At 45.5% G+C, this 21368-nt stretch overlaps 1 protein-coding gene and 1 long non-coding RNA gene across 4 annotated transcripts in view; one reads left to right on the top strand and one right to left on the bottom strand.

The window, feature by feature from the left end:
• Positions 1-9813, bottom strand: part of LOC121028234 (uncharacterized) — a 20795-nt gene extending 10982 nt beyond the window's left edge. Inside the window, exon 1 of the long non-coding RNA XR_005789133.1 lies at positions 9707-9813. This is a non-coding gene — a long non-coding RNA (uncharacterized LOC121028234). The remainder of the gene's footprint in view (positions 1-9706) is intronic.
• The window catches only part of AGK (acylglycerol kinase), an 80916-nt gene continuing 68916 nt past the window's right edge, over positions 9369-21368 (top strand). The window contains exons 1-2 of one of the 3 annotated variants that reach the window (XM_040471768.1): positions 9369-9451; positions 12491-12608. In XM_040471768.1, coding sequence (XP_040327702.1) covers positions 12508-12608 — 101 coding nt within the window. In that variant the 5' untranslated portion in view covers positions 9369-9451; positions 12491-12507. Of the gene's footprint in view, positions 9452-9599; positions 9851-10934; positions 11060-12490; positions 12609-21368 lie in introns of those variants that run through there. The other 2 variants (XM_040471770.1, XM_040471769.1) reach the window with 2 other exon arrangements.

The raw sequence follows: 21368 nt of genomic DNA, 5'->3' as shown, positions 1-21368 counted from the left end.
AGGAGAAGGAGAAGGAGAAGGAGAAGGAGAAGGAGAAGGAGAAGGAGAAGGAGAAGGAGAAGGAGTGTGTATAATTGATCCTGCAAACTCTCATTCCATATTGAGATGTGCTTAAATTAGGCACAGCTGGAAATGCCATGGAAAGTCTTCCAGTAATGAAATCCTGTCCCTGCTAGTTTCCATATTTCCAGGGAAATTGGGAGAAAGACAGGAACACTTGGTCTAGTATGTGACAAAGGGAGCATCTTTACTAGGGAAATAACTAGGGTCTGGAGCTCAACTAACAGAATCTACACCTGAGGCCAGATCTTGCATTCTTTGTTGAGTTGGCTCAGTCCTACTGACTCAGCTTGTAACCAAACCTGCATAAAGTGAAGACAGAAAAGAGTCATCAGGGACCTTAAGCAAAAGATCTGGCTCTCCCAGTGAGGGACTTTTACCCACTTTTTAAGGGCAAATGAAGTTGTCGCTATACAATGAAAGCAGGGAATCATATGCATGAAACCCAGGGGATCACCGGGCACGTCTTTATTTTGCCAAGTCTAAGGGCAAATGTTCATGAGGGACTACTGTGTTTCTGTCCAGGCAGGACCTCAAACTCAGTCCCCTGAGAATAAAGATTTGATCTCCTACCTCAAATTTTAGCCGGCTACAACCTGGCGTAAGGTGAGGAAGTATGGAATGGGTAGTGGAGGGGCAGGTTATAGTCACTGTTACAGGTCAGAGACTAGTGGCAGAACAAGAACTGAAACCCCCACCTGTGTTTCCTTTCCCACATATGTTTATACATTTTCAGTTAATTCCTTTGCCTTCCTCTTCCTAAGGCCGCTTTTAGGGTTTTGCTTTTAGTGTTCTGCAGGTTCAGTATGGAATATCTGCCAGTATTTTTGAATACTGCTTCTTATTCTCTATTCTTTCCTTCTGGAGATACCACTAGATGGTGGTGGGATCTTCTCATGCTCTCTTCCATGCCTGTTTACTCTCTTTTATATTTTGATTCTCTGGTAAATGAAATAAAAGAAGAATTAAATAAATGGAGAGATAGTTCATGTTCATGGATAGAAAGACTCAATATTGTCAAGATGTCAGTTCCTTTTATTTTATCCATAGAGTCATTATGATCCCAAACAAAGTCCCAGCAAGTCAGCTTATGGATATTGACAAACTCCCTCTAAAGTTTATATAGAGAGGCTAATGACCCCCAAATAGACAACACAACATTGAAGGAGAAGAACAAAGTTGGAGGACAGATGCTACCCAACTTCAAGACTTACTATCAAGCTACAGTAATCAAGGCATTGTGATATTGATGAAAAAATAGATAGACAAATGGAACAAAATAGAGAGCCCAGAAATAGAGCCACATAAATATAATGAACTGATCTTTGGAAAAGAGCAAGGGCAGTACATTGAAGCAAAGATAGGCGCTTCAACAAATGGAGCTGGAAAAACGGGACATCTACATGCAAAAAAAAAAAAAAACACACAAAAAACAAAAAACAAAAACAAAACTGAATCTAAACACAGACCTTGTACTCTTCACAAAAGTTACTTCAAACTTTTGGATCATAGACCTAAATGTAAGGTACAAATCTATAAAACTCCTAGAAGATAGGAGAAAACCTAGATGACCTTGGGTGTGGTGATGCTTTTTCAGATACAACACTAAACATGATCCCTGAAAGAAAAAAACCTGATAAGCTGGCCTTTATTAAAATGAAAAAAATATTTTGTGCAAGAGGCAATATCAAGAGAATTAGAAGATAAGCCACAGAGGTGTCTGGGTGGCTCAGTTGGTTAAGCATCTGACTCTTGATTTCAGCTTAGGTCATGATCTCACAGTCATGAATTTGAGCCCCGCATCGGGCTCTGCACTGGTAGCACAGAGCCTGCTTGGGATTCTCTCTCTTTCTTTCTCTCTCTCTCTCTCTCTCTCTGCACCCCTCCCCCAGTTCATGCTCTCTATCTCTCCCAAAATAAAATAAAATGAACTTCAAAAAAAATAAGCCACAAACCGGGAGAAGACATTTGTAAAAGACACATCTGGTAACGGACAACTATTCAAAATATGCAATGAACTCTTAAGACTCAACAATAAGAAAACAACTCGATTTTTAAAATAGGCCAAAAACCTTTACAGACCCCTCACCAAAAAAAATATACAGACGGCAAACGAGCATATGAAAAGATGTTCCACCTCACCTATCATCCGGGAAATGCGAATGAAAACAACAAGATACTACCACACACCTATTCACATGTCCCAAATCTGGAACACTGGACACGACCAAATGCTGGTGACGGTGTGGAGCAACAGGAACTCTCATTCATAGCTGGTGGGAATGCAACATGGTGTGCCCACTCTGGAAGACGGTTCGGTGGCTTTGTACAAAACTAAACATACGCTTATCATATGAGCCAGCCGTCATGCTACTTGGTATCGATCCAAAGAAGTTGAAGACATGTCTACACAAAACCTCCACACATACGTTTATGGCAGACTTACTCATAATTGCCTTAACTCAGAAGCAACCAAGGTGTCCTTTGGTAGGTGAATAGATAAATAAACTGTCGTCCATCTAATGAAGTGTTATTTGGTGCTAAAAAGAAATGAGCTATCAGGCTATGAAAAGACATGAAGGAAATTTAAATGCTTATTACGAAGTGAAAGAAGCCTATTTGAAAAGGCTGCATAATGTATGACTCCAATTATATGACATTCTGGTAAAGGTAAAACTATTGATACAAAAAAAAAAATCAGGGACGCCTGGGGTGGCTCGGTCGGTTAAGTGTCCAACTTCGGCTCAGGTCATGATCTCGCGGTCCGAGAGTTTGAGCCCCACGTCAGGCTCTGTGCTGACAGCTCAGAGCCTGGAGCCTGTTCCAGAATCTGTGTCTCCCTCTCTCTCTGACTCTCCCCCATTCATGCTCTGTCTCTCTCTGTCTCAAAAATAAGTAAGTGTTAAAAAAATTTAAAAAAACAAAAACAAAAAGTCAGTGGTTGCCAGGGTGGGGGTGGGGAAAGGTAAAGAGGCAGAACACAGAGGATTTTTAGGGCATGGAAAATTACTCTGTACGATATTATAATGATGGATATATGTCATTATGCTTTCTTTAAATCCATGAGATGTACAGCACCAAGAGTTAACGGTAGGGTAAACCATGGACTTTGGCTGATTATGATGTGTCAATATAGATTCATCAGTTGTAACAAATGTGCCACTCTGGTGAGAGAAGTTGATAATGTAGGAGGCTATGCAAGTGTAGGCGTAGGGACATGTATAGAAAAATCTCTGTACCTTCCTCTGAATTTTGTTATAAACCTAAAACTGCTCTAAAAAACAAAGTCTTAAAAAATTTACTCGAGATTCATTATTGATGGAATCACCCCCCTCTTGTTCCAGAATACTTAGAATTGAATTACCCTGGGAGACTGGGTTTTGCAAAACAAAATTGGAGGCCTTGTTTGATGCAATCAATGAGGACCCCACCTTTGTCATTTTTCACTCCCATATTTTTTTTATTTAAATTTTTTTTTTCAACGTTTATTTATTTTTGGGACAGAGAGAGACAGAGCATGAACGGGGGAGGGGCAGAGAGAGAGGGAGACACAGAATCGGAAACAGGCTCCAGGCTCCGAGCCATCAGCCCAGAGCCCGACGCGGGGCTCGAACTCCCGGACCGCGAGATCGTGACCTGGCTGAAGTCGGACGCTTAACCGACTGCGCCACCCAGGCGCCCCTTTCACTCCCATCTTAAACAGGCAGCTAGAAAGTGTCAGCCAGAGCTAGATGTCGCCAGGAGGAGTAGGTGGCAAAGGATGACAAGGAGACACATTAATAAGAGAAGTCCTGTTCAGAAAAAGGCAGGCCCATACAGAGCATGGGTGAGAATGGGCATTACAGAGGGTCTGGTAAAATCCCATGTTACGTTGTGGAAGATATTCTCTCTCCTAGGAATCTGCTGGTTTCTTAAAAGGCCTCATTTACATGTTTCCAATCTGGCAGTAGTAGATGCAGTGGATATTAAAGGTCACAATAAGGAAGAGATTTTAAGCATAAATACCACAAGAACACCATTTTATACTTTTTCTTAGGGGAAACTAAGCAGTCTAAAGAAGAATCTGTATGCATAAAGTAAGTAAACCAAGAATGAATGTTAAAAGAATTCATACATAGTTTTCCACGGTAGAAGTTCTAACTCCTATCAGAATAGGGGGCACCTGTTCCCACAGGCAGATTTCATCTGAGATGCTACGCAGAAGGCTGTTTGTGATGATTAGCACTATCTCAGGTTGTTCGAACCTCTGTCTTTTATTGTTAGTGGATCTGTAGACAGCAAGCGTGGCACAGGCCCAGGGGCCAGGGGGATGGCTGGAGAATGATTTTAGGAACAATAAACGTTGAAGCATATCATCGATATCAATGGTATCTGCCATCTACTTTCACCCATATTCCTCACAAAAACTTACCATCTTTTTACAAGCATTGTCCTTACCATGTCTTCTGCCCACCAATAGCCTGTGGCTTGCAGTTTATCAGTTCAGTGCTCTTGGCTTCAAGAGACAGAAAACCCTGACTCTAACCAGCTTATGCAATAAGGGGATTTATTATTTCACGCAATAGGACATCCAGCCTTTGAGCAAGCTCCAGGCACAGGACAACCATTTGGCTCCATGATGTTATCAACGACCCAGGTTCTTTCTGCCTTTCCCCTCCTGTCCCCTGTGAGTTAGCATTGGCCCAAAATGGTTCCCTTCGTGGCTGAACAGTGGTCGTGGCTGTGACGCAGGCAGGCTGGGCTTGAGGACCCAGAGGAGGGTCCTGCAGGAGCAGCCAAGATGGTCCTTGGATTCACGCGGGAGAGAAATCAAACACCAGTTGGAGAAAGTGATAACTGAGTTTACTGAACAGTGTGAGTGATAAGTGAAGAGGAGCAGGCAGAGTGTCTGGGAGACTCAGAAAGGGGAGGAGGAGGAGGCTCATTGCCACTTGGGGGCAGGGGTTTAGATTGGAGAGGGGTCTGGGGTACGTGTTCCTTTAGGAATCCAGGGCAGGGTCTGATTAGAGGCAGATGCCAGGTGAATAACAGGTGTCACAAATTACCGAGGGGGGGTGGGGGGGTTATCTAGGCCCGAGTCGGCCAAACTTTGTTTAAAGCTAACATCCTGGAACGTGTTCGGGATCTGCCTCTCTTCTTACGTGTTATCAGGTGTGGGGGGGTCTGGGCCAAAACTCAGAGCGTGATTAGCTTTCTTGTTTCTCCTTTGAAGTGGGAACATAGCTTCTTTGGTTTATTCAGAGGCAAAATATAGAACATGAGTAAATGGGGCCCAGCAGGAAAACAGCAGAGACAGAGCCTTTCTAAAATAGAGTCTGTTCCGCTTCTCTCCCTCAGCAGTTTCAGGTGTCATGTACACAGACGATCCCATCGGAGGGAAAAGGCGGGACCATCTCCGCCATTTTCATCTCAGCCGTTTTGGGATGCGACTCCTATACCATGCAATGTCCCCCTTTGTATTCCTACACGTATGCAGCTATCACCGCAGCCAACCATAGCACATTTCATTACTTCCCAAAGGAAATCTCACCTCCATTAGCAACCATTTTCCATTTCCCCCCCCAACCAGCCCCGAACCCAGCCCTGGGCAGCCTCTGCTCTGCTTGCCATCTCTGTGTACTTGCTAATCCTGGATGTTTCGTGTAAACGGAATCACGTAATATGCAGTCTTTGTGACCAGTTTATTTCACCAAGCATGAGCATAACGGTTTTAAGGCCCGTTGCCGTCGCTTTTTTAAATCTCACCCTTCAAGGAGAATGAACCTTTCCTGAGATCTCTCAGCGGACTCATCCTTAAGACTCTTTGGTCTAAATTGAGCTACGCGCTCAATTTTTAATCCAATCGCTGGGGCTGGAGGATGAATCACTGTATGTGTCTTAAACTATGCAGACCACCTCCTGGCAGGATATTCTTCACCCAGATTTCTCGAGTATTATCTTTAACTTATAAATTATTTACCATTTTCACATTTACTGCCCCTTTCTGATTTCTGGTCTCCTTCTTATAGTGACCCTTACCTTTGTGATTACATCGGACACACCTGGATGATTCAGGATAATCTTCCCAACTCAGGAGCCCTAACTTAACCAGCCACGCAAAGGAACAATAGGTTCCAGGGGTTAAGGGCATCTTTAGGGGGTCATTATTCTCTCTACCACAGTGTTTCTCATTCAGCACTAATGGTTTTGAAGAAGGGAGAGAAGAACACAAGATTGGGCAGAGGGAGAAGAGCTGTGATGTATCCGGACAGCCTCAGCTGACCCCGTGAGGAGCTGTGGGGCTCTCAGAGGTGTTTTACTTTGCGCCAAATGACCAAGCTTTTGAATTCCCTCCTAGATCAGTCACTGCATGTGGGCCATCCGCAGAAAGGCGTGACCTTGGTTAAGAAGGCTCACTGCATTGGAGGCTGTCCCTGAAGGGGCCGACAGCTGAAGGCTGTCTGCCCAAACTACCCCCAGCAGCTGGGGCAGCAGGTGGTACATCTCTATGTCCAACACTCAATGCTGGTAATGATGCCTGAAAAGAGCATTTGGGAAGTTTCCATGTTTTAGCGTCATTTGTGTCCTTATGCATGTGCAAGCTACATGTTTTAAGATGTGGCTTTCCCTATAATCCCTCCTAGGGTGGGAGGTTAAGTTTTATAAAGCATGGACAATCCTTAATTTATAACTGTGTCCCTCTGGAAGCAATCTGAGGGGACAATAGTTAACTTAACCAACGGGCCAATGGTAGCCAAAAAAAGGTACTTACTACAGGAAAATATTAATAGTACGAGTTACATAACTTCAAAACTAAATGGGGTATTACAACAACGCATTAAAATGTCAGTAAATACGTGTCATGTAATGGGTCCCGTTAACTCCTTGAAGATGAATTTCTGACTAATTTCTGACTTAGTCCTATTTTGATGCAGATATTTCCCATTTGCAGGTGACATATCTGAGTCATAGGACCCACTGTTTCTATCTATACAAGCGTGCAATTTAAGGAGGGAACACAAAATGTCTTTCAGAGACCTGCCATGCCCCTCCCACCCCCACCACATTCCTCTTTTGCACATGGAATTCTGAGGTTTGTATTCTCTGGAGATGTCTCATCTTTTCTAGTTTCATAATCCATATAGAAGCCCGGGAGTTGTTTCCAGATTTCTCTGCTGGGAACACAACAGAGTGACATCGACGTCCCCATTTGCCACCATGCTGGCCACAGTGAATTAAAGCCTGCCTATTAAAGGAAGAATGTAAACTCACAAATACCCCCCCATGGCCTGATGAGCACTTTTCAATTAGAGGTGGTCCTGAGTGAGGCCTGCTATGCTGTGTATGTCTGTGTTCGCCCTCCCAGGGAGCCGCTGCCTCTCTTCTGGGGTGTGGCTTTCTCCCAGGTCGCAGAGACCCGCCAGCCCACCCTTCTTCACCGGCACTCTGGGCATCTGCCTTGTGATGCCTGATCTTTCCAACAGGACATGGCTCCCACTCAACTAAAATCAAGTTTTCCTCTCCTAAGTTTTAAGAAAGAACTTCTTTCTCGATTTTCTGATTGGAAAATTATGGTAATTTCATCCACGCAGAACTTCTCTTATTTTTGGGAACCACTGTTTTGCTGAAGCCTTAAAGCTTAGTCTGCCCATTGGACCATCCAGCATCTAGACCCAGACTTTTCTAGCCTGCAGGGATGCAGTTCAGCAACTCATTTTCTTTTCTTTTCTTTCTTTCTTTTTTTTTTTTAAAGTTTATTTATTTATTTATTTACAGAGAGAGAGAAAGAGAGAGGGGGGCGAGGGGCAGAGAGAGAGGGAGAGAGAGAATCTCAAGCTCAATGTGGAGCCTCAACCCAGGAACCGCAAGATCATGATCTGAGTTGAAATCAAGAGTTGGAGGCCCAACTGACTGAGCCACCCAGGCGCCCCCAGGAACTCATTTTCAAATGCAAATATTCTAAATAGTTGGGACAGGAGAAGTGAAAATAACGGTCTCCCATGCCTTCAATATCACAACATTTTATAGCTAGAAGGTATGTTTCAGGATGATCTTCTCCCTCCCCTAATATACAGACAGAACCTCAGGAGAAAGGACTAGCAGGTTCACGTTATCTAGTGCGGCCCAGCGAGGATTCGAACCTGGCAGAAAACGCTTTACTGCCCCATAACCTCACTGGATGTTCTCATTTTTCCTAAAATATACATCCAGGGGAAGATAGGAAGGATGCATGTCTGTATGTACCAAATGGGGAATTTAGAATGCAAGCTCTATGAATGCAGGCACCATGCGGGGTGCTGTGCATGAGTGCATCCCCAGTCTACACGCAGCAAAGTTGGTTGAGGGAATGATGGAAAGAAGGTAAGAAAGAAATCTGGATTGACTGGTTCTAACACCAACGTTGGAAGTGGGGGTGGGGGTGAGGAAGGGAGAGGTACTGGTGGGAAGAGGACAGAATTAAAACTGCCATCTGGTGGTCAGCATTGGCCCTGGCTTCTCTAGCTCTCTTGCTCTCTGGAATTTACTCAATACGTGGTGGCGGAGAGATGTTTAAAATGTAAACCACATCACATCGTCCCTCTGGCTGAACTCCTCATGGGTAGGTGCTGTCTATGCATATCTAGCCAACAGAACCTAGTAAAGCACCTGGAATGAATGAGACAACCAATCCACCAATCGATCAGGAACTATTTGCCCCATTTTGCAAATGAGTAAGCCAAAGCCCAAAGGGAAAAAGTGAGTAAGGGTCACACAGGGTAGCGACAGCTCTGGCACCAGAACCCAGGCCAGGTGACGTCCCATACGGCGGTATAACGTCCAAACTCCTTACCACCACGGCCTGTTGGGCCCACCTCCCCAGCTTACTCCTTTGCCTCCTCGCCTGCCCTGACCGCCACCTGCCAAACTGCCTCAGGCCTTAGAGCTTTTGCACCGGCTGCTCCCTCCCCCAGGCGCTCCCTGCCTCCAGATCCTTGGGGACCTGCTCCCTCTCCTTCAGATCGGTTGCCCCTTACTCGGAAGGGCTGAGACTGCCTCCTCCTCACTCTCTTGATTCCACGCATTTCGGGTTCTTTTTTTTTTTTTTTTTTCTTTTTCGTACTTCTGATCTCAATTTACCCTGTTCGTTTATTTTCCGATTTTGTACCAGGTCCCAAAACAGCGTTGCCTTGGTAGGCTTCCCATAAAATACTGTGGAGCGACAAACGGAGGGGTGAAGGGACGAACGGACGGAAAAACGAGCGAAGCAGAAACGAAGGCGGCCCCCAGGCTGCGGCCCCCGCACGCCGCACGGTCCGGGCGCGTCGGGAAGGCGCAGCGGAACCCGAGGGCGGAGGCGCGGTTTCCCTTAAAAGCGCGGGGGAAGCTTGAGGGAGCACACAGGAAGGCAGGGCGCGGAGCGGGAGCGGCCCGGGTGAGCGGCGCGGGGCCTGGGAGGGGAGCGGAGCCCGGGGCGCTGGGACGGGGCCGGGCCGGGGGTTCCGGGGCGCGGGGGCGCAGCCGCGGGAGCCCGCCCGGGCCGGGGGTCCGGGCGGCGGGTGCGGGCGGGGAGATGGCGGGGTCCCGGTTGTCACGCTGGGAGTCAGCTGGCCTGGGTTCTGGTACTGGAGCTGTCGCTAGCCTGTGCGACCCTTACTCCCCTTTTCCCTTTGGGCTTCGGCTTACTCACTTGCAAGATGGGGCGAGTAGTTGCTGATCGATGGACGGGTTCATTCATTCCAGATGCTTTACTAGGTTCTGTTTGCTAGAGATGCATAGACAGCACCTACCCACGAGGGGTTCACAGCCTAGTGAGAAAATCCCCACCTGACGGGTGAGGAGGGTTGAATACAATTAGAATTGGGGAGTTCTTAAACAAACAAAACACCACCACCAACCAACCAACCTGCCGATCTGCTTTTTCAGAGGAGAGATGTTGATTTGAACGTATAACATTGAGACTTTCACAGAGATTGAGGAGTAAGAATTCTTTTGGGTACTTAGAAGGAATATGCATTGTTAGCTAATACATTGCACATTGCCATGACAACTTACATACTTACAGAGAAATTTACAAAGTGCATTCACAGTTCTTTGGGGCGTGATCTTTTGAGCCAAAGGAGCCGGTGGTGTATTCTGATTTTACTGACAAGGGGAGAGAGGTAGAGGTTAAATGACTTACCCAGGCTCTCGCTGTCTGGAAGTAATTAAGCGACTCTAGAATCTAGGCCTCAGGACCCTTGTACCAGTGCTTTTTCCACTACACTAGAGTGCTTGCGTGTTTGCACGTTTTTATAATGTACGAATCACTGTTTTGTGACAAAAAGGGAGTTCCATTGGATCTTTAAACAGACTTTTATTGACTCTTAAATTGTTCTCTAATACTGTTGACATTTCTACCCATGCCTTGGGGGATTTTTTAAAAAATTATTTTTTTTAATGTTTTATTCCTTTTTGAGAGACAGTGTGAGCGGTGGAGGCGCAGAGAGAGAGAGAGGGAGACACAGATTCTGAAGCAGGCTCCGGGCTCTGAGCTGTCAGCACAGAGCCTGATGAGGGGCTTGAACCCACAGACCACAAGATCATGACCTGAGCCGAAGCCAGACACTTCATGGACTGAGACACCCAGGTGCCCTGGCCTTGGGTGATTTTTTATCTGCAGTCAAACTTGACCTCCTTCACGCTGAGGAGTCCCAAATCTGTATCTTCTACCAAACTTCTCCTAACTCCAAACTGCCAAATCCAGACATCCACTGATCATTTGGATATCCACTTGGATGTTCTGCAGGCATCTCGAACTCACTATCTCCTCAACTGCACACATTACATTTCTCCACGAACCTACATTCCAGATCTAATGATGGAAATCCTTATCCAGTCGGTCGCCCAAGCACAAACCTGGCTTGGTTTCTGCTTTCCCTTCCTACAAGTGGGCAAGTGAGGTTTCTAGGCCAGGAGCGGGCGTGGGGGGGGGGGGGTTAGGGTTAGGGTTAGGGTTAGAAAATTAGGTTTGATGAAGAGTGGACAGTCACAGAGGAATATGGTAAGTTGAGTTCCAGGAAATTGAAGTTAACGGGAAACTTAGCAAGGTATGTTTGTTAGGATTCTTCTTGGCATCCTTTTTTCTTTGCAGGTGATACTCCTTCTGGGTTTAGGGAGGGTACCTCATATATAAGGATTTTATGACCTATTTCAGGGAAGACGAGTCAGGTGGTGAGGCTAAAGTGACCTTCCTGCTTTTGACAGTTTCTCAGACTCCTTTAGCTTAAAATATTCACCATGCTAAGTTGCTATATTTTGGGGGTAGTGCGTCCTGAACCCTGTCACATTCAGCAGTTAGCTAGCTATCAATTGACTGTTATGTGCCCGATCTTATTTTAGGCCCTGGGGGTACAGCAGGGACCAGAACCAAGTCCTTGCTCTCGTGGAGTTTATGTTCCTTTGGGGTGAGCTACTAAAGAAATCAGCAAATAGATCATCCAGTGATAAGTGCTGTGAAGAAAACAAACAGAATAAGGATCTATATGGTTACTTGGTTTTTTAGTAAAGTTGTATTAATTTACCTTGCTCACAGGAATGCACGAGAAGGTCGATTCTCATTTTGTCCTCTGTGAATACGATCATTCAAAAGTTCGTTACTTTGAGAGGTGAACAGTGATAGTTCCTTGTAGTTTGCATGTCTTTGATTACTCAGGAAGTTGAAAACTGCACACAGCCATTTGTATTAGTGCTTCATGGAATTTTCTTTGTGTGTGTGTGTGTGTGTGTGTGTGTGTGTGTGTGTTCTCTGCTCTGTTTATTTTCCTGTTGAGTGGCTAGTGTTTTCCTCTATTTTGAATAAGCTCTTTATATTACTTATCTATTATTGAGTTGTTTGTGTGTAAAAATTTTAATGTTTATTTTTGAGAGAGAGTGCAGGGAAGGGGCAGCGAGGAAGGGGACAGAGAATCTGAAAGGGGCTCTGTGCTGCCAGCAGTGAGCCAGACACGGGGCTTGAACTCACAAACCAAGAGATCATGACCTGAGCCAAAGTCAGTCGCTCAACCAACTGAGCCACCTAGGTACCCCTTTTATTAGTTTTTATTTTCTTTTAATTTTTAAAACTGTTTATTTAGACACTCTTAAACAGTGGTATAGTGACCGTAGGAAGAAAGAAAAAGCAGGAGGCCTGGAATTGCCTTCTTCTCTGCCCTTCCCCCCCCTTGCTTCTAATACAGTGAGGCGTAAGGGAGCAGAGAGGGGAAGAATTGAGTTCAGGTAGAAGGAAGGAAAGAAAGAAAGAAGAGGCAGGTGGGCAGTGAGAAGATTTGGTGAGACCGGAAGGGAGCAGGTGGGAAGAGGCCAGAGGAATGGTAATAAGGAACAGGAGTGAGGGAAGGAAACGGGCAGGATGGGCAGATGGAAGGCGTCATGGGGCCTCTACACAATTACCTTGGGTACTGACCTTTTTCTTTTTCTGCTTCTATTAACCTAGCAAATCCCTAGGAGAAGATGACTGTGTTCTTTAAAACACTTAGAAATCATTGGAAGAAAACTACAGCTGGGATCTGTCTGCTGACATGGGGAAGCCATTGGCTGTATGGAAAACACTGGTAAATATCGGACAGCCCCCACCCACCCCACCTTCAGCCTCCAACAGTATAAAAGGGCCCAAGGTCAAAATCTTGCTCAGCTGTGCTCCTCTCTAGAACACATTGTGGTGTAAACGAAAAATAAATGTTAAAACCACAGAGACCAAGGCTTCTTGTTGTAATCAGTTCTGGAAAATTGTAACTATAACAGTGCCATCAACACTGGATAACAGCGGGTATAGATTGTAGTAGTGAGATCAGAAGCTGAACAAATTGAGGCCCAGCCTAGGGAGAGAGGAGTCACTTCCCAAGTTCTTAGTAGACAGGGATTGAACTCCTATGTCTCCTCGGGATTTCATTCCTTCTGTTTCTTACTGTAGCCTCTTGATCTGTTATCACTGCTGTTGTAGGACCCTGAGTGAATCTGTTTCCTCCAACCCCTGTGACTTTCCACATTTATACAGTTAGCCCGGGTTAATTAATTTATTTATTTATTTAAAAAAAAATTTTTTTTTCAACGTTTATTTATATTTGGGACAGAGAGAGACAGAGCATGAACGGGGGAGGGGCAGAGAGAGAGGGAGACACAGAATCGGAAACAGGCTCCAGGCTCCGAGCCATCAGCCCAGAGCCCGACGCGGGGCTCGAACTCCCGGACCGCGAGATCGTGACCTGAGCTGAAGTCGGACGCTTAACCGACTGCGCCACCCAGGCGCCCCAGCCCGGGTTAATTTAAATGAGACAAAGACTTTCAAACCTTTTGATTGAATAAGGAGTCCAACAGTCGTGGGTTTTATTAGCCTCTAGGCATGAAGGGAGAAGAAAGTGCCAGAGCTCCCTCTGATTTAGCATGATAATAAGATTTCAGTAACATTTTTATATGAAAATTATCCAAACAATTAAGAGAGCCAATCAAGTTACAGTATTTTGGGGATTAAGCTTTTGTAATCCACATTGGAAGTCTCCACATTTGAAAGGAGATTCATACTGATATTTTTGTAAATCATCTCAGTTCACCACTGTCAGAGATAATCTGGGGATGCTTCATGGTGTCTAGTTTTTCACAGCTGTAGGTTGAATGGGACATATCCCCTTTCCCCCCAAGTATTCTCAAGGCTCAGCACTTGAATTCCATTAGCTAGCATGTAAAGAACAGACCTGAGAAGCTTATTTAAAATGTTTTTTGATGTTTATTTACTTCTGAGAGAGACAGACAGAATGTGAGTGGGTTGGGGCAGAGAGACGGGGAGGCCCAGAATCTGAAGCAGGCTGCAGGCTCCGAGCTGTCAGCACAGCCCGATGCGGGGCTCGAACTCACGAGCTGTGAGATCATGACCTGAGCCGAAGTCGGACGCTCAACCGACTGAGCCACCCAGGTGTCCCGTGTATACTACCAATTTAAGTTTCTCAGGTCTGGGGGCGCCTGGGTGGCTCAGTCGGTTGAGCGTCCGACTTCGGCTCAGGTCATGATCTTGTGGTTTGTGGGTTCGGGCCCCACGTCGGGCTCTGTGCTGACAGCTTGGAGCCTGGAGCCTGCTTAGGATTCTGTGTCTCCCTCTCTCTGACCCTCCCCCGTTCACTCCCTGTCTTTCTCTGTCTCAAAAAGAAATAAACATTAAAAAAAAAATTGGTAGTGTGTTAAAAAAAAAAAAAGTGGAGGAAATGTTATCACAAATGGAATGTGAAACCTATAATGTGTGCTTTTTCTCCCTTTTCTAACCACCCTTGAGTCCTTACACCGTCTACCTGGGTGGGAACTAGGACGCCCTTTGCAGGAGCACCTGCTCCAGGCGACAGGGAAGTCCATTCGGGACAACTGCCCATCCCACACCCTAAGGATCACTGCTATTTCTGCTACCAGGTGAAGATTTGAGGAAATAACCATGTTCAAGATGTCTTGTAGGCACCCTAATAATTTTTTGCCAGTGTTATCTTGAGACTTTAAAAGAGGCCCGCTCCTTCTGAATTAGATCAGAAACAGCTTGGTCTTGTAGTAGGAGCCTGCCTTTGGCTTCTTTTGGCTCTGCCTCCATCCTTGACATTCAAGGGTGCATTCAAAATGCAAACCCCTATTGTCCTGTTGCTCTTCCTTTCTTCCGACTTTTCTCCTCCATTCTTTCATGCCATGTGGTCTTTCTGTTTTTAAATTGTAGTAGAAAACACCTAAAATTTGTCACCTTAGCCCTTTTTAAGTGTACCAGCAGTAGAGTTAAGTATGTTCCCATTGTTGTGCAAGTGAGCTCTAGAGTTTTTTCTTCTTACAAAACTGAAACTCTGTACCCATCAAACACAACTCTCCATTTCCTCTCCCCGCCCAGCCCCTGGCAACCACCAATCTGCTTTCTATTTCTGTCAGTTTGACTACTTTAGGGACCTTGCATGAGTGTTGTCATAGAGTATTTGTGTTCTGTGACTGGCTTGTTTCACTTAGCGTAACGTTCTTAAGGTTCATCAATGTCGTGGCAGATGGCAGGATTTCATTCTTTTAAAAGGCTGAATAATATTCCATCATACGCGTGTACCTAACACATTTTCTCTATCCAGTCGTTGTTGATGGACATTTGGGTTGCTTCTCCCTCTCGGCTATTGTGAATAATGCTACTACAATGAACTTGAGTGAGCAGATAGTCCTTCCAGATCCTGTTTTCAATGCTTTTGGGTGTACACCCAGAAGTGGGATTGCTAGATCATAGGGTAGTTCCAGTTTTAAGTTTTTGAGGAAGCACTATTCTGTTTTCCATACTGGTTGTACCATTTCACAGACACGAGGTTTCCCATCTTGCCACATCCTCACCAACGCTTGTTATTTGTGTTTTGTTTTGCTTTGCTTTTGATAGTGGCCATCGTAATGGGTATGATATGGGTATCTTGTGGTTTTGATTTGCATTTCCCTAATAATTAGTGATGTTGAGCATCCTCTCACATACTGTTTGGCCATTTGTTTATGTTTGGAGAAATGTCTGTTCAAATTCTTGGCCCGTTTTTAAAAATCAGGTTCCTGGGGTGCCTGGGTGGCTACGTCGGTTGAGGGTCCGACTTCAGCTCAGGTCATGATCTCACAGTTTGTGAGTTTCAGCCCTGCGTTGGGCTCTGTGCTGACAGCTCAGAGCCTGGAGCCTGCTTCGGATTCTGTGTCTCCTGCTCTCTCTGCTCCTCCCCTGTTCACACACTCTCTCTCTCTCTCTCAAAAATAAAGATTAAAAAAAAATTTAAAAAAAATCAGGTTCCTTGGGGTTTTTTTGTTGGTGGTGAGTTGTAGGAATTCTTTAATCCCTTAGGAGATAGATGATTTGCAAATGTTTCTTTTCATTTCATAGGCTGCCTTTTCCCTCTTTTGATGGTGTCCTTTGATGCCCAGAAGTTTTAAAGTTTGGTGTAATCCCATTTGTCTATTTTTGTTGCCTCTCTTATTGGTGTCCTATCTAAGAATTCACTGCCAAATTCAGTGTTAGGAATCTTTCCTCCCTGTGTTTTCCTCTAGGAGTTTTTTTTTTTTCAACGTTTATTTATTTTTGGGACAGAGAGAGACAGAGCATGAACGGGGGAGGGGCAGAGAGAGAGGGAGACACAGAATTGGAAACAGGCTCCAGGCTCCGAGCCATCAGCCAGAGCCTGACGCGGGGCTCGAACTCACGGACCGTGAGATCGTGACCTGGCTGAAGTCGGACGCTTAACCGACTGCGCCACCCAGGCGCCCCCCTCTAGGAGTTTTATAACTTTAGGTCATATAGTTAGGTCTTTAATCCATTTTGAGTCCTTTCCCCATTGTGTGGTCTTGGCATCCTTGTCTAACATCCATCGATCATATATGCCAGCCCGTTTTTTAAAATTTTTACTTCTGGGTGCTCTGTTCTGTTCTGCTGGTCTTTATATTCATGCCCATACCATTGGCTTTAGTAGCTTTGTAATATGTTTTGAAATTAGGACGTGTGAGGCCTCCAACTTTGTTCAAGATTCTTTTGGCTATTCAAGGTCCCTTGTGTTACATATGAATTTAAGATTTTTTTTTCTATTTCTGCAAAACATGCCACTGAAATTTTGATAGGGATTGCACTGAATCTGCAGCTTATTTGGGTGGTACGCACATTTTTATGATATTAAGTCTTCCAGTGCATGAACACGGATGTCTTTCCACTTACTTGTATCTTTCTTTCAGCAGTGTTTTGTAGTTTTTAGTGTACAAGTCTTTCACCTGCTTGGGTTATATTTATTCCTAAATATTCTTTTTTTTTTTTTGATGCTATTGTAAATGGAGTTATTTTCTTCATTTCCTTTTTGGGTTGTTCATTGTTTGTATATAAAAACTGGATTTTTATGTGCTGATTTTGTATTCTGCAATGTTGCTAAATTTGTTTTTTCTAACAGTTTTTTTTTGTTGTTGTGTGGAATCTTTAGGGTTTTCTATGTAAAAGATCATGTCCTCTGCAAGCAGATAATTTTTCATCCTTTCCAATTTGGATGCCTTTTGTTTCTTTTTCTTGCCTAATTACTGTGTCTAGGACTTCCAATACCACACCGAATACAAGTGGCAAATCCTTGCCTTGTTCCTGATCTTTGAGAAAAAGCTTTCAGTTTCTCACTGTTGAGTATGGTGTCAGCTGCGGGCTTTACACATGGGTTCTTTGGTTATGTTCAGATTATTTCTTGTTACTGTCTGTTTCCTTTTATCTATATATCCTTATCCTTAAAAAAAATTTTTTTTAACGTTTGTTTATTTTTGAGAGAGAGCACCTGTGCGCATGAGTGGGGGAGGGGCAGGGAGTGGGAGACACAGAATCTGAAACAGGCTCCAGGCTCTGAGCTGTCAGCACAGAGCCTGATGTGAGGCTCGATCTCTGAACAGCAAGATAATGACCTGAGCCGAAGTCGGGCACTTAACTGACTGAGCCACCCAGGCACCCCTATATATCCTCAGCCTTTTCATATAGCAATCTTCACATTCGTCCTTTATATTAACCTACTTTTTTCCTGAGAAAATCTTCTCTGCGGCTCTCTTGAGTAGGAGCTGCCTTGCCCCTTCAAATGGGTTGTAAGGTGGGGTTGACATCTCTTAGCTCCTCAGTACCTGTTCCAAACAGTTCGTCTTCCATCTTCTTATACAAGTCTCTTTTCCTTTGGGGCTCAGAATATCTGGCTATATCCTACAACTGTAAACCTTCTGGCTTTCTGGGATCTCACTTATGTTAGTTGTAGGCTTCAGTGCCTGGTTGACCAGTGTCCTTTTCCCGCCGAGTCTTGTTACCTTCTCGTGTACCCCGAGTATACATGCGCATGACCCGTGTACCAGCCTGGCCTTCCTTTCCTGACTTCGTCTACTTCCAGGACTTTCACTGCTGCTCCGCCTTCTTCTGGGTCCCCCCGACCCTCCGTGGCTGAGACCTTCTCACTGCTTGCCCCTGTTCTTCTGAAATCTGGAACTTCAGTATCGCAGTCTCTCAGACTTCTATTATTCCACGTTTCCCAACCTTACTCGTATTTTTTAACATTACCAAGACTTTTTGTCCCCGAGAGCCTCCAGTTTCTTCCAAATCCATCACTCTTTGCTGCTTTCTTCACTTTTTCCCTCGATTTCTTGATGCGCCTGTCACACACTTCTCAGCTGCACTTTTCACGAGTCCTCCTGGCTTTTTCTTTTTTTCTTTGAGAGAGAGCGAGAGCATGTGCATGCAGGGGCTGGGCAGAAGGAGAGGGAGAATCTCAAGCAGACTCCATGCTCAGCACAGAGCCTGACGAAGCTCTGTCCCATCACCCTGGGATCCTGAGCTGACATCTGACAGCCCCAGCTGCCCCTCTCTGAGAGGATGTTTCACCTAGGATGGTGCTCAGAGCTGGTCTTGTCTCCAGCCTGCTCCTGCCTGGCTCAGGGGTGCTTGTGTCTGGGGAATGCCCTCTTCTTTTCCCTGTCCCTCGCTCATGGCTTGGCTGGCACTCCACCCACGGCCTTGTTGCTATGTACCCACCTGGGAGCCCCTACGGACACCCTGAGGGCCCTCTCTTGACTCCATTCAGCCAGAGGCAGGCAGCCCTCCCTCCCTTATTCACAGCATGGAGCCCGACTCAGGACTCAGTCCCATGACCCTGGGATCGTGACCGGAGCTGAAATCAAGAGGCGGACGCCCAACCGACTGAGCCACCCAGGTGCCCTCCCTGGCCTTTTCTATCCCTCATTCCTCCTCCTTTTCACAGTTAAGCTGTTTGAGTAGATTTTGTCTTCTTCCCTACCTCCTACTCATTCTATATCCCATGCAGTCTTTGTTAGAATTATTCTCACCAGTTTTACTTCTCATTCTTTTTGACAGCTCAGCTTTAGACACAGTTCCTGTCCTTGAAATAATTTTTTCATTGCTTTCTGTTTTTGCTCGTCTATGTCTGGCTATTCCACCTCCTCCTCGTTGGCTCCTCCTCTCCACTCATATATTAGGGAAGCGGTTCCTTCGGGCCCTGCCACGTTACGTCCTCTCTCTACGTAATCTCACCTACTCAATCTCATCTACTCAATGCCTGCAGTTTCCAGCTGTTTGTAGACCAGTCCCAGGTTTGTTGCCCTAAGGATCTCTTCGCGGCTCCAGACCTGTATGTGCACTCACCTGCTTCCTTAATGCGTCTGCTTGCATGCTTCACAGATAGATGCCTCAAGCTCGGCCGGCTGAAGAGCAAAAGCTCACTGGCCGCACCTGCCCTTCTCAGTGATTGGTACCACTCACCATCTATCTAACCTCCCAAACTAGAGATGTGAACCTCATCCCCCATCTGTCCTTCATTCTCCTTTCCTACATTCAGACTGTACATTCTAAGCGATTTTGCCTTTTCTAAATCTCGGAACGTATTTGATTTCTTTTGCCAGCTCTGCTGTCGCCACCACAGTACCATCATCTCTTGCCTGGATTCTGTTTAGTTTTTGAGAGAGAGAGAGAGAGAGAGAGAAAGAGAAAGAGAGAGAAAGAGAGAGAGACAGGGTGTAAGCAGGGGAGGAACAGAGAGAGGGAGACACAGAAGCTGAAGCAGGCTCCAGGCTATCAGCTGTCAGCACAGAGCCTGATGTGGGGCTTGAACTCACGAGCCGAGCTGTGAGATCATGACCTGAGCCGAAGTGAGACGCTCAACTGACTGAGCCACCCAGATGCCCCTCTTGCCTGGATTTTTATTAAATACATCCTAACTGTTCTTGCCTCTACTCCTGCCTGGTTTGTATCTAATTTGCACTCCACTGCCAGAGTGATGTTTAAAGAAGTGCGGGTTGCTATTGCTTTTGGATTCGACTCGACCTGACTTGGTGTTGTGTGTGCACATCTCCAGCCCTGCCACATCTACACCTTAGTCTATAGAACTCTCAGGTCACTTTGGAAGAAGTTCACTTTCCTTGAGGTTCTGTCTCAGGGCTCCTGGGAGGGCCTTCACACATCTTGTTCCCTCCTGGAGCACTCTCCCCTCCCTCCTTCCCCAGCCAGCTACCTTTCCTCCAAGTCTTGAACCTTATTTCTTCCCTGCCCACTGCACACACACTTATGTTCTTCCTTTCTGTCTCCTTGGGTGAGGTCTCTATCATCGTGTCCAAGGCCAGTCCCTCCAATGCTGATCTAAATTCTGTTCTTTCTCATGGGTTATCCTCTCCCTCACTTCATCTTTAAATCTCATCCTTCCTGCTTTTTCCTCCTCCTTGTTGAACCCCTGTGGCTTAAACATATTGTCTCTCAACTGTTACTGCTCTGTCTTCTTTCATTTATGCCATTCTTTTTTTAAGTTTATTTTTTTATGTTAGAGAGAAAACGTGTGAGCACTTGGGGGAGGGGCAGAATGAGAGGGGGAGAGAGAGAATCCCAAGCAGGCTCCACACTGTCAGCCCTGAGCCTGACACAGGGCTCGAGCCCATGAACTATGAGACCATGACCTGAGCCAAAACCAAGCGTCAGATGCTTAACCAACTGAGCCACCTAGGTGCCCCCCATTGATGCCATCCTGAAAGCATATCCCACATCTTCACTCTCTACCTTCACTTCAGAGTAAGCCTAGTAAAATTGATTTCTATTTCATCTTTTGATTGAACCTGCTCTTGACAAGATCATTAATAGCCCCATAGTTGTCAAGTTCAGTGGATACTTTTCAGTCCGTATCGACCACATTAGTTTCTCTTTGTCTCTCTTTTAGTTACCTGTAGGGTGTCTTTCTCTGCTCATCCCTTAAATGCTGGACTCTCCTGGGTTCCTCTTTTTATTCCACACACTGGTTAGATGGTCATAACCACACTACTGTTTGTAAGTATGATGTATCGATTTTGGAGTCCTATTTTTCTAGTCTTTACCTTGATTCTCTTGACGTTGTCTGCACATAAGTGGTCCTGGAGTTCTACCCTGGGATCAGCCATCAGAACATCCTTTCCAAAAGAGAACTCCGATCATGGCCCTCCTCAGCAGACAGCCTGTAAATGGCTCTCCAGTGCTTAGAGTGCAGAGACCCACTTCTTTAATCCGGCACAGAAGGCCCTTGGTGACCCTGCCCTTGTCTTCCTCTCCAGTCTTTTCCTGGTCCCTTCTCGTCCCACCTCCATGGCCCCTCAGCTCGACCTGTGTTCCAGCGGTCCCTAAAAGAAGGCCTGTTTTCTGCTACCCTTCTCTTTGTGTGTGTTCTTTTCCCTCTCCCCACAAACACTGGACTTTTATTCGCCTGGTCATTAACTCAAAAATGTCACAGAGGTGGCATTCTCAGATTAAGAGGAAAGAAAAACAACAGTTACTCAATTATTCATTATTCAAAACAATCTGTTGAGGAATTACTTTTAACCCC

This window comes from Herpailurus yagouaroundi, unplaced genomic scaffold (assembly GCF_014898765.1).
Source record: "Herpailurus yagouaroundi ecotype Mexico unplaced genomic scaffold, PumYag 100, whole genome shotgun sequence".
NCBI classification, from domain to species: Eukaryota; Metazoa; Chordata; class Mammalia; order Carnivora; family Felidae; genus Herpailurus; species Herpailurus yagouaroundi.
This window is presented reverse-complemented; position numbering and strand designations above follow the sequence as displayed.